Source organism: Galeopterus variegatus, unplaced genomic scaffold, assembly GCF_000696425.1.
Source record: "Galeopterus variegatus unplaced genomic scaffold, G_variegatus-3.0.2 Scaffold109, whole genome shotgun sequence".
Classification (NCBI taxonomy): Eukaryota; Metazoa; Chordata; class Mammalia; order Dermoptera; family Cynocephalidae; genus Galeopterus; species Galeopterus variegatus.
In genome coordinates this window covers 66,006-78,062 of record NW_007726220.1, presented here as the reverse complement: position 1 = coordinate 78,062, position 12,057 = coordinate 66,006, and the positions used below count along the sequence as shown (strand labels likewise).

General features: G+C 55.1%; 1 protein-coding gene across 1 annotated transcript in view; it reads left to right on the top strand.

The window, feature by feature from the left end:
* The first annotated feature begins 1,878 nt into the window (after positions 1–1,878).
* Positions 1,879–12,057, top strand: part of AIM1L (absent in melanoma 1-like) — a 20,006-nt gene continuing 9,827 nt past the window's right edge. The window contains exons 1-14 of the mRNA XM_008586380.1: positions 1,879–2,347; positions 2,452–4,553; positions 4,996–5,043; positions 5,130–5,242; positions 5,398–5,527; positions 7,508–7,647; positions 8,782–8,908; positions 9,233–9,268; positions 9,586–9,722; positions 9,877–10,003; positions 10,267–10,406; positions 10,504–10,620; positions 11,219–11,288; positions 11,437–11,549. Coding sequence (XP_008584602.1) covers positions 1,879–2,347; positions 2,452–4,553; positions 4,996–5,043; positions 5,130–5,242; positions 5,398–5,527; positions 7,508–7,647; positions 8,782–8,908; positions 9,233–9,268; positions 9,586–9,722; positions 9,877–10,003; positions 10,267–10,406; positions 10,504–10,620; positions 11,219–11,288; positions 11,437–11,549 — 3,869 coding nt within the window. The remainder of the gene's footprint in view (positions 2,348–2,451; positions 4,554–4,995; positions 5,044–5,129; positions 5,243–5,397; positions 5,528–7,507; positions 7,648–8,781; positions 8,909–9,232; positions 9,269–9,585; positions 9,723–9,876; positions 10,004–10,266; positions 10,407–10,503; positions 10,621–11,218; positions 11,289–11,436; positions 11,550–12,057) is intronic.

The following is a 12,057-nucleotide window of genomic DNA, read 5'->3' as shown; positions in this document are numbered from 1 at the left end:
CTCCAGGACTGATGTGGCTCCCTTTAAAAGTAAACCCCCAGTGGGGCTGGCCGGTTAGCTTAGTTGGTTAAAGTGCAGCCTTATAACACCAAGTCATGGGTTCAGATCTCCAAACTGGCTAGCTGCCCCTCTCCAAAGGTAAACCCCTATGGGCTGGCCAGTTAGCTCAGTTGGTTAGAGTGTGGTGCTGATAACATCAAGGCCCAGGGTTTGGTCCCTGTACTGGCCAGCTACCAAAAATAAAAAAAAGAAGTATATCCCCAAACCAAAGAGTCAGTTTCCTGGATAAATATGAGTACATTAGGGAGTTTGGTATGGTGGTTAAGAACTTAGGGCTGGGGTTTAAGTCTTTACTCTGCTAGTGTGTAACTCCAGGCAAATTTCTCGACCTCTCTGAGACTTTTAAAAATCTCATCTGCAAAATGGGAATGTTTGTTCATAATTTACTAATAATTTATTCTTTATAAGGTCTCAAACTCATGGTATTCTTCTGAGGATTCCATAGGACAGTAAACACAAAGCACTTAGCAAGGTGTTTGGCACAGAGTATGCCCTCAAAAAATAGCTGTTGTTGTTATTATTAAAACAGAGAAATTCACTGGAGAATTCCTAGGGAGCTTAGAGGTCTTCTGCGGCAGGTGTTATTATTATCCTCCATTTAGTAAATGAGGTTATGGAGACTCAGAGAGATCAAGGGAGGGTCAGGAAAAAAGACCCAGGCCCCACCCCTCCAGAAGGGGAAGATGAGCTGTGCTGGAGAGGATCACAGGAGTAGCTGGACGTGCCTGGAGCCTCGGCCTCAGGGGTAGAAGCAAGGATGCCCAGATGTGGATTCAGAAGATGGGAATTCAAAGCTCAGCTTGGCAATTTCATAGCTGCATCATCCTGGGCCAGTCACTACTCCTCTGTGACCCTCGGTTTCTTCATCTGTACAATGGGGGAGGCAGCAATCGTAGAGGAGAGAACTGAGGGGGAAAGTGCATTGTGCAGCCCAAAGTGCTTGTCCTGAGGAGCCCCATTTAGACCCCCAGATGCACACAAATCTGCCCCTGGCTATTATCACCACAGAGCATGCTAGCACACACACGTGCACACCTGCTAACGTTTGGTCACAAATCTCCAAGATGACAGTGGGACATTTATGAGCCAGCACTTTAGTTTATAAAGCTAGCTTTCATTCTTTCTCTCTTACTGGATCCTGGCAAGACCTAATGAAGCACATACTCTTATTACTCCCGTCTTGTGGCTGGGGACCCTGACACTTTGAGGGGAGAAGTGGCTTGCCCAAGGTCATCCAGCTAGTGAGTGACAGGCCCAGGGGGGAACTCAGTTCTGCTTGAGGCCAAAGCCCATCTTTCTTTCACTTCCTTTTTAAGCACCTTGTCAGGAACAGTGTCAGAACAACGCTGCCCAGTTTTTAGCTTTCTGGTTTTCTAGTTTTCGGCCCCTGGAGTACCAGACCCAGGGCTCCTTGGGCAGAGTCCCAGCTCCATCCATAGACCAGTGAGTCAGACGCATCTTCTTTTCTGCTCTCTCCCTTCTATCTCCTTCCAGGCTCAGGCCTCAGCTTCACCCTTTAAAGGACCCTGACATAGGGGATCACCTGAAAGTGGGGAGAGGGGTGGATGAAGGGCTCTGATGAATCAAATCAGAGCTGAGGGTATTGTGCCCATTTTACAGAGGAGGAAACAGACCCAAAAGGTCAGGTGACTTGCTCGAGGTTACCTAGCCTAACTGTGGCAGGGGTAGTTATTCCGCTCTTCGGGGAGCCACCCTCACCACCCTCTGACCTTCATTTCTCTTCTTCCTGGCATCATCTGCAGGGAGCTGGACCACAGTGAGAAAAGAACACCTCAGGACAGGTTGTTGGGGCCCAACATGGAGGAGGCAGGTGAGCCCCTGGCTCCAGTCGAGGCCCGAGTGGTAAGTGCCACACTGACATGGCGACAGCGGCCCCCTGCCCAGGACGAGATCAGACACCGTTTTCACAAGGTGTCCCTGGTGTCAGGGGCCCAGATGGAAGCCCCCCAGGAGGAGATGCTTGAGTATAGCCACCGTGGAGAGGAAGTCAATGGCTTTGCTACCCGGGAAGAAGAGACTGCCAATTACCAGGACCCTCGGGATGGGGTTGACTCCAGGAACTTCCAGAGCCATGGGCCCATCTTTTCCAAGAAGTATACACCACCCCCCAAGGAGAAAAGGCCAGTGGGGAAGCTGCAGGAGACTGTAGACCACGCTGATGGCAGCCCCCAAGCTCCCAGGACTGAGCCACCAGGCTTGGGAACCAGGGCCAGGACTGAGCTCTTAGTGCCGCTGCCTGGGCCCCGTGAGCCGAGCCCCCACCCAGGTGTGGGTCTCCCCAGTGGGAGCTCCTGGAGCCGCGAGGAACGGCGAGTGACACGTAGCTCTTAGTGCCGCTGCCTGGGCCCCGTGAGCCGAGCCCCCACCCAGGTGTGGGTCTCCCCCGTGGGAGCTCCTGGAGCCGCGAGGAACGGCGAGTGACACGTACTGTGCGGACCACCACGGTGGTGGGAGGGCATGTGGAGCAATGGGCGAGCAGCTCTGTGACCATAGGGCCAACACTCTTGAGTGAGGCCCTGCCAAGGGGCCGCAATGTTGCTCGCACAGTGCGAACAGTGGTGGTGGGCCCCCGGGCTGAGGGCTCGCCCAGCCGCAGCCAGGCCGTGGAGCTGCTGAGTAGCCTTGTGCCCACGGAGCGCAGCACCCCTGCCAGCCGCCTCCCCAGGCCCATGGTTGTCATGCCAAGGAGCCCGGGTGTGAGTGGCACAGGAGGAGCAGACCTGGGACAGCTGCCTGAGACTGGGACAACAGAGCTAAAGGACAGCTCTGTCCGAGCTCCTGCAGGCACCCCAGCAGGTGCTCACCCACCTCAGAACCAGGATGACCCTGCAGCCCACGCAGATGAAGACCAGGGCAGAGCCCTGGATGCCAGGGCCTGTGAGCCCCCGAGGATTCAGGGAGCCCCTAGCCCCACTCAGCTCCCTCTCCAGACTTCTTGGGACCAAGCACCAGTACCCTCCTCTCCCAGACTCCAGACCCATCATGCCCCCTCTCTGGGCCCAGTCCACCCCCCAGAGCAGTCTGTGATGCCCACTTACCCCAGGGCCCAGCCAACTCCCCATGTCCTGCCCCCAATAAAAAGGGAAGGGCTCACAGATCCCCCTGCTGCCACCACCCTGCCTGTGGTGAGGATCAAGGTTGTTACAGTCCCTGGACAACCTCTTGTCCTATCCTCTGCAAAAAGGAAGGCTGACCCCAGCCCAGGAGGTCTTCCTGCTCCATCCTTCCCAGAGAATAACTTCGTTCAGGACTCTGAAAATGTCTCTATCTCCTCCCTTACTCAGAAAGAGGTTGTGCAGGGCCCTGGTGCTCCTACCGACCCATCCCCCACCCACAGAGAGGTTGTGCAGGGACCTGGTGCTCCTACCGACCCATGCTCCACCCAGAAAGAGGTTGTGCAGGGACCTGGTGCTCCTACCGACCCATCCCCCAAACCAGCAAGGGTTGTGCAGGGTCCAGAAGGCAGCCCTAGCACCCCAAAAGAGGTTGTCCAGGGCACTGAAGGCAGCCTTGCTCCTTCTCCCTCCATAGAAGAGACTGTGCAAGGCTCAAGTGCCCCTGCACCCCCGTTCCCCAAACAGGATAAGGTAGTCCAGGGCTCAGGTGCTTCTGCTGCCCCATTTTCTACCCAGAAGGTGGTTGTCCAGGGCCCTGCTATTCTCCTTGCCCCAGCCTCCTCAGTGGACAAGGTGTCCCCCAGTCCAGGAGGCACCCCTGCCCCAGGGCCAACTGGAGCAGAGGCTGGGATGGAGTCTCAGCTGGTCCCTGACTCCACTGAGGGCAAGATGCTTCCACAGTCATCAAGGGAGGAGGATGAGGTGGCCCTGGCTGCTGACCTGGAGATTTTCCTGGATACCCTGCGGAGCATGGAGCCCCCTGAGATCCTCCGCACTCACCGGCTGCCACGAGCTCCCCGCTCGTCCTACCTGGCCATGTATGCCACACTGCCTGCCATCGAGGAGGACCAGCCCGGGCCGTGGCTGCTGGGACCCAGCCCCCAGGAGGTGCCTGCCCTGGCAGAGGAGGAGGAGGAAGAGGAGTCTGAGGAAGAAGAGCCAGAGAACCCCTATCTGAGTGATGATGAGAAGCTCCAGCGCAGGCAGGAGAAAGCTGGGCCCAGCCCCTCCTGGGACTTCCGCCCGGCCAGGCCCAGCCAGGTCTCTTGCTCTCCTCTGCAGATGATGAAGAAGCACGTCGCAGGTGCCCAGGGTCCCCAACCAGAGCCGGGGCCGGAACTACCTGTGGGCAGCAGGCACACTTCCCGTCTCGGAGGTAGCCTTCTTTTTGGTGGTCTGGCACCCGCCACTAAGGAGGCCCCCGCCCTGGAACCACTGGGTGCAAAACTATCTGCTCTGCCACCTCATGGGGCACCAGGGCTCAGGAAGGTGCCAGGACAGTTGCCCCTGCTGTGCAGTGAAAGGCGGCTGCCAGAGAAGCCTGAACGTGCCCAGCCCCCAGCCCTGGAGGGGTGGGTGAGTGAGGCCTCGGGTGGGCAAGGGAGGTGCCTGGCCTCACCCGGGTCAGGGTTTGGGTGGTGTGAGGAGAGTGGTACTGGGAGTCAGAGACTCTGGAGGCAGGAGGCTTGGGTTGGAGGTCTAGTTCAGTTGACTTGTGTAGGCCATGTCTCTCTGGGCCTCGGTCTCCCTGTCTGTGCTGTGGGAGGTTTGCACTGTGGATTCCCAAGGGCTTGGTGGCTCCCATGTCTTGGAAGCTAGGGAAGGGGAGTGGTAGCACCCAGCTCCTGGGACAGGCTGATGAGGCCTCTGAACTCAGGAACGAGCGTGGCATCCTCTGTGGGCCAGCTCCTTGGGGGTGGAGGCCAATAGAGAGGATGTGGGATCCTTGGAATGGCAGGTTGTGGGGAAGCAGTGAGCAAGTGACCCCGTAAGGCTTCTTGTCACTCCTCCATTCCAGAGCCCAGCACTGAAGACCCAGGGCAAGCTGAACACCAGGCCCGGAAAGGTAGGGGTGTGGGGGCAAGTGGGTGGGGGCAGCAGGAGACAGGGACCTGGAGACAGGGCCTGAAGACCCCTTCTGTGCCTTCTCAGGTGGTCCTCTTCTCGGAGCCCGGCTGCCAAGGCAGCAGCAGGGAGGTCTGGGAAGACGTTGCTGATGCCTCAGGCTGGGCCCTCGTAGCCTCCATAAGGGTGGTGCGAGGCTGGTGAGTGGAGAGTGCCCAGCACAGGTCCTGGCTGTGACCCCAGGGGTGCAGAGGACAGGGAGGGTGCCCAGGCCAGCATGGCAGAAACCCCGTCAGCCATCCAGCGGCCTTGGGCCCCTCCTTCCCACCTATGACCCTGGGGTCTCTGCCCACAGCTGGGTGCTATACGAAGAGCCGGAGTTCCAGGGCCAGAAGCTGGTCCTCCCTGAAGGAGATGTGGAGCTCGGAGCCACGGGGCCAGCGTGGAGTACCCAAGGCATTGGCTCCCTGAGGAGGGTTGTCCGGGTGAGTGGGCTGGGGGTGGGGGCCAGATGTTGTCCATCTGCTCTGGGCCCTGGGCCCTGAGGAGGGAGACAGCCTTGGGTGCCTAGAGTTGGAATCTTTGGGAGAGATTATGTGGGGCAGGGGGTCGAAAGGGGTTTATTATGGACTGACCTGCAGATTGTCAACCTTTTAGCTGACTGGGCAAGGAAGGGATTCTGGGGAGCAGGGGCCAGGCAGAGGCCAATCCCCAGCTTGGGGAAGTTTGAACTGGTGCTGGAGCAGGACCAGGTTGGAGCAGCTGAGATGGGGTGGGAGTGGATGTGAGGTCACCTGCCACTCAGGGTCCAGGCTCTCAGGCCCAGAGTCAGACCCGAGGTGCCATGGATGTTTGTTCATTCATTTGCTCACGGATGCTCACTAATGTCCACTGTGTGCTAGGCACCATGCCAGGCAGTGGTCAGGTGGGGGAGATCTGCTTTCTGCCTTGCAGGGCTTATAGTCAAGCTAGGGTATGAGGGTTGGGTTTGAAGCAGGAAAGCCATATAACTGGACTGGGATTTAGAAACATCCCTCTGGGGCTGGCCTGTGGCTTACTTGGGAGAGCGTGGTGCTGACAACACCAAGTCAAGGGTTAAGATCCCCTTACTGGTCATCTTTAAAAAAAGAAAAAAGAAATATCCCTCTGGTTGCCAAGTGGAGAAAAGACTGGGGATCCTGGAGGCAGTGAGACAAGGAAGGGCTGGGATTTCCAGCTGAGGGGCACCTCTGATTTTTGAGGGAGAGGGCTGTGTGGTTTGCAAAGTCAGTGTTAAAATTTCATATTTGTAAAGCAAAAAACAACAACATTGTTCTCACAGAACAAATTTACAAACTACTGAAATTAAGCTGAACAAAACCATCTTGACCTCTAGGGAGACCCAGAAGAAAGTGCAATGACTCCAAAGCAGGACCTAGCAGACGTTTGGGGCTTTTTTGTTTGTTTTTTGTTTTTAATGAAAGGATGAATAACTGAGTCCAGAGCTGTTGCAATATTCTTGGTAGGAGATGGCAAGAGTGGATGAGTCTTAATTAGTGCAGTGGCCCAGGAGGAGGGTATGAGAGTTTTCAAAGCCTCTCCAGAGACACACAAATGTTTGTGGACTATTTATTGTGAGATGCTCTATTTGTTGTGAGTGTCGCACGATAAATTCATCTTCATGTGGGAGGTAATGAGGTTCAAGAGAAAAAAAAGCTTTGAAGTCAGACGGTCCTGGATTCATTTGATTCATTCAGCATGGATTGGGCACCAACCATGCACCAGGCATGGGGCAAGTGCTGGGTTGCAACGGTGAACAAAAACTACACTGCTCTGTTCTTGGCTTTGCTACTTACACGCTATGTGACCTCGGGCAGTTTGCTGAGCCTCACTTTCTTCATCTGTGAATGGAGTAATAACACCACTGGGAGGACTAAATGGGATGGGGAGGATGTGACCTTTGCACAGTGCTTTGCCCTCAGTAGAGGCTTTATAAACATTTGGTGAATGACTGGGATGAAAATAATCCTAGTAAGAAAGAAAGCCCAAGAGTGCAGAGAGGATCTGCTGCTTCCAGGGCTGAGGTGCAGGCAAAGCCAGTCTGAACAGAGGCAGGAATCACACATAACGGAAGGGTCAAAGTGGGACATCAGGAGGTGGCTGTCCATGTTGCCCATCCCTCCACCAGCTGGAAGTTAGGCTACCCAGAGGCAAGGGGATGAGCAAGGTGCTTTGCACGTTCTCCTGGGAACTTTGGTCTTGGGTCCCAAAGGCCCAGCAAGGGCTTTGGTCTCAGGCCTGGCTAGCTGACCTTGCAGAGAAGACCCCAGTTACCCTCCTGGTTTATGGGGGAATGGACACAAATGTTTTCCCAGAAGCCCCCTGGACCCCTGACTGGACAGTCTTGGGAGTGGGGCAGAAGTGGGGCAGGGGTGGTCTCCAAGGCATGCTGTTTTACATTTCACTTCCCACCCCTCCTTCCGCAGGACTACAGCATCCCGGAGATCCTTCTGTTCTCTGAGAAGGGCTTCGAGGGGGACCAAGTGAAGCTAACTGGGGCCCTGAAGGACCCCAAGGGCCTGGAGAGGCCCCTGAAGGTGGCGTCTGTCACTGTCTCTGCAGGATTGTGAGTTTGGGCTATTTTGAAATTCTTTCATTTAACATTCACTGTGCTGGGTGCTGGGGACACACAAGTGACAGGACATAGCTCATACCTTCAAAAGTGCTCAGTCTACGGGTGGGGACGGGCAAGTAAACAGACAATAGCAATCCAGAGTTCTGGGCTGGGGGAGCACAGGGCTGCGGGAGCTTGGAAAAGTACCAAACCAGCCAGGGCCAGGTGAAGTGGGGGAGTCAGAGAAGTCTTCCTGGAGAAGGAGACACCTCAGCTCGGATGAGTTGGTCTAGAATCTAAGCTCCATGAGGGAAGGGATTTTGTATGTTTTGTTTACTACTGTATCCCTGATGCCCAAAGCGGGGTCTGGCCCAGAGTAGATGGCCCTAAATATTTGTTAATTGAATGAATGGGGAAAAGAGCATATCTGGCAGAGGGAATAGCACATGCAAAGGCCCGTAGGTGAGAGATCTAAGCTTCAAAATTTCAGCCTGAGGGCTGGCCCATGGCTCACTTGGGAGAGTGTGGTGCTAATAACACCAAGGCCACGGGTTTGGATCCCTGTACAAGGATGGCCGGTTAGCTCACTTGGGAGAGCATGGTTCTAACAACACCACGTCAAGGGTTAAGATCCTCTTATCAGTCATCTTTAAAAAAAAAAAAAAGAAAAAATTCAGCCTGGCCAGTGTAAGCAGCAAGTAGAGAGATATGAGGCCCAGATGGTGCTAACAACACCACGTCAAGGGTTAAGATCCTCTTATCAGTCATCTTTAAAAAAAAAAGAAAGAAAAAATTCAGCCTGGCCAGTGTAAGCAGCAAGTAGAGAGATATGAGGCCCAGAAGGAAGGAAGGGGCCACATCGCAGGGCCTTTTTGTGTAGCTGGGCTTTATTGTGAGGCTAACAAAGAACTACTGGGGGTTTTTAAGCAGATATGTGTGCCGTTGAATTAGATAGGGCAAGGTCAGAGGAAGGGAGACTGTGGAGTGGCCACTGCAAAAGACTACAGGGGACTGAAAATGTCCTCTAGAGTCCCCCTGTTGGGAGCCTCCCGCCAAACCTCCTCCTCCTCTCTTGATCTTCCTTCCTATCCACCAATCTATATCCCTTAGGGTTTGGGGTACAGCAGCCTCTTTGCCTTCCCCCAGGTGGCTGTTGTACCCCAAACCGTTCTTTGAAGACACCCCCTTCATCCTGGAACCTGGAGAGTACCCCACCTTGGAGGCCTGGGGTACATCGGATCCCACTGTGGGCTCCCTGAAGCCCATGAGATTGGTAAAGAGCAGGACACACCCACAGGCCAATAGGTCTGCGCTCTGCTTCTGGTCCCAAGTAGTCTTGTGTGGCCCTGCAGTCTAGGAAGGAAGGGTGGTCGGGGGGGATGAAATGTAAAACAGCACCCTTTGGAGACTATCCCTTGGGAGATCTTACTGGGAATGAGGATTGGAGGAGAGGAAGGATTAGTCCAAGGGGTGGGGGAGGGAAAAGACATGGGGTTGGCCATCTTTAGGGGTCCCAGGGTCAAGAAAATCCCAGGTCCCAGCTCCACCTGTCTTCCTCCACCTCTGGGCTGGTGTCTCAGCTGTATCTCCTCTGCAGGGCTGCCCAAGTGTGGAGAAGCCAGGGGAGCCCAAGGTAAGACTCTGGGCTACAGGGTCAAAGAGGGCCTTGGGTGGGGGTAGTGGTGGTGGTGTGGCCATCGTGGCCTGGACTGGAAGACCAGAAAGGAAGATGCTGGGGACCAGCAGCTGGGTCTGGGAGGAGAGAACCCGATGGGCTCACTGGGAAGTGGCTTTTGATATGGGAAGGACCAAGCAGAGGTCAGAGTAGAGTTAGGTAAGGAGATGGAGCTCAGTGAGTGGGTGGGAGGGCTGGGGGAAGAGAGCTCTGGGCCAGATGCTGGCTAGGTCTGGGTCCCCATGAGTCCCCACCAACCTGACATTCTCCCTCAGGCTGTGGTGTATGAGGCCCCACACTTTCAGGGCCAGAGCTGGGAAGTGAGCAGAGACATCTACAACCTGCAGCAACCAGAGGACAGCCAGAGCCCCCACCTGGCCTCTGTCGGGTCCCTGCGAGTTCTAGGAGGCTGGTGAGGACTCAGGACCCTTATTTCTGCCTCATCACTCCCACTGGCTTTTACCTTTAGGGGTGGGGAGCGACCACTAGGGGTGGGGACAGCCGCCTTATCCATCTGTGGGCTTCTTGTGACTGAGTGTATCTGCCCATCCTCCCTCTTCCACCAGCTGGGTGGGCTACGAGAAGGAAGGCTTCCGGGGCCACCAGTATTTGCTGGAAGAGGGGGAATATGCCGACTGGTCACACTGGGGAGGCTATGACGAATTGCTGACCTCCTTACGGGTCATCCGGACGGTAAGCAAGGGCAATTGGGCCATCCCTCTGCCTCTGGCCACAGCCAGACTTCCCCCAGTGCAGTATGTGGAGGGAAGAATTGGTACCCCCTGCCCTCTTTTCCCTGGAAGTGTTCTCTGAGGGTTCCTTCCTGCTGCTCTTCCCCAGGCCACACTGAGGGCCTGACCCCTAATTACCCGGGTGGGCTACAACCCTGGGGTCTGGGCACTCTCAGGGGTTTCCGTCTGTGGGCTGGGAGAGACCTGACTGTCCCTGGGGCCCAGGACTTCGGGGACCCGGCCGTGGTGCTGTTTGAAGCCATGGACTTCGAGGGGCACGGCGTGGAGGTGAGCAAGGCATTGCCGGACGTGGAGCTGGTGCGACACGGCCCCAGCACGCAGGCCATCCACGTGCTCAGCGGCGTGTGAGTGATCCCGGGCGGGGAGCGGGGCGGGCCGGGGGCGGATCCAGGAGAGGTGCCGTCTCCACGCCCGCTGACCCGCTCCCCGCCCTTCCTGCAGGTGGGTGGCCTATCAGGAGGTGGGCTTCTCTGGGGAGCAGTACGTGCTGGAGAAGGGCGTGTACCGTAACTGCGACGACTGGGGCGCAGGCAACAGCGCCCTCGCCNCGGGGCCTTGGTGTTATCAGCACCACACTCTCCCGAGTGAGCCACGGGCCGGCCCGAAATTAGCTTTTTTAGAGGACCCAAAAAAGGTCCACACATTGCGTTTTGTCAATTTGGTCTCTATAATAGTCCCCCTCCTCTTCGTTTCATACCATTTACTTATTTAAGGAAACCCAATAATTTGTCCTGTAAGTTTCCCATATTCTATATTTGGCTGATTGCTTCCTGGTAGTGTCTTTCAACTTGTTACTCTGTCCCCCATATTTCCTGTAAAATGGTAGTTAGAGCTAGAAGCTTGATTAGATTCAGGGTTCTTTGTTTTGTTTTGTCTTTTTGGCAAGAAGATTGTATAGGTGGTGCCATATGCATAACATTAGGAGGCACAAAATGTCTGGTTGTCCTAATTTTTTTTTTTCAAAGATGACCAGTAAAGGGATCTCAACTCTTGGCTTGGTGTTGTCAGCACCACGCTCAACCAGTGAGCGAACCGGCCATCCCTATATAGNGGGGGCGTGGGAGGGGGCGGGGCTAAAGCAAGCCGGGGACCAGGGAGAGCCGCGGCGGGGTTGACAGTAACCAAACCAAGAGGAGCTGAGGAGAGGGGCCGACAGCTTCCTTAAGTCGCGAAACTTTGGTCCTTCCCTTCAGGTCGGGGAGCATGATCTGCACTTTGTCTCAAAGGTAAGGAGCGGGAGGCAGGGGACTCCTCGGGGAGCTGGTGGGGGCGCACATGTCCCTTTCCCTCATCTCGAAGCTCTCCCCGCTCCACCATTCTCTCTGTCCCACTCCGTCGCCCTCTTTCACTCTCACCTCCTCTCCTTGCCTCCAGATCCAGCTTTTCTCCGGCCCCGACTTCCTGGGCGAGCATATCGCCTTCGAGGATGACCAGGCCTTTCTGGACGCCTCCTTCCAGCCCCAGTCCTGCCGTGTCCACGGCGGCAGGTGAGGACGCGGAGCGGGTGGCGGGCGGGGTGTGCTCGGGGCGCGCGGGGGGAGCGCCTGCCCTGAAGCGCTTCACTCGGTTTAGGAATCGGGGCTGCAGGAGGAGGGTCTGTCGGATGATTTCCTTCCTCCAGCCTCCTTGGCATTACTTGTTTTGTCCTGAGACATTCAATTTTAGAACAAACAAAATAAAATTTTAGTGGAAAATGTAAAGCTGTAGATAGTAGACAGTATAGTATAAAGAACCGCAATCTTGTTTCCTGTATACCTCTTCTTTATTTCAAGTGGAGTAATTTAAATCCCCGACCCAACATAAAATTTCACTGGTGAACACTTCAATATGTTTCTCTAATATGAAAGAACTTTCCTCCCACATAGCTACAACTCATGATCATATCTAATAAAATTAGCAAGGATTTGTTAATACTACCTAATATCCAGTCCACGTTCAAATTTCTCCCATTGTCTCAAAAAAGCCTTTGTGAAATTAGCTTTTTTTTTTTTTTTT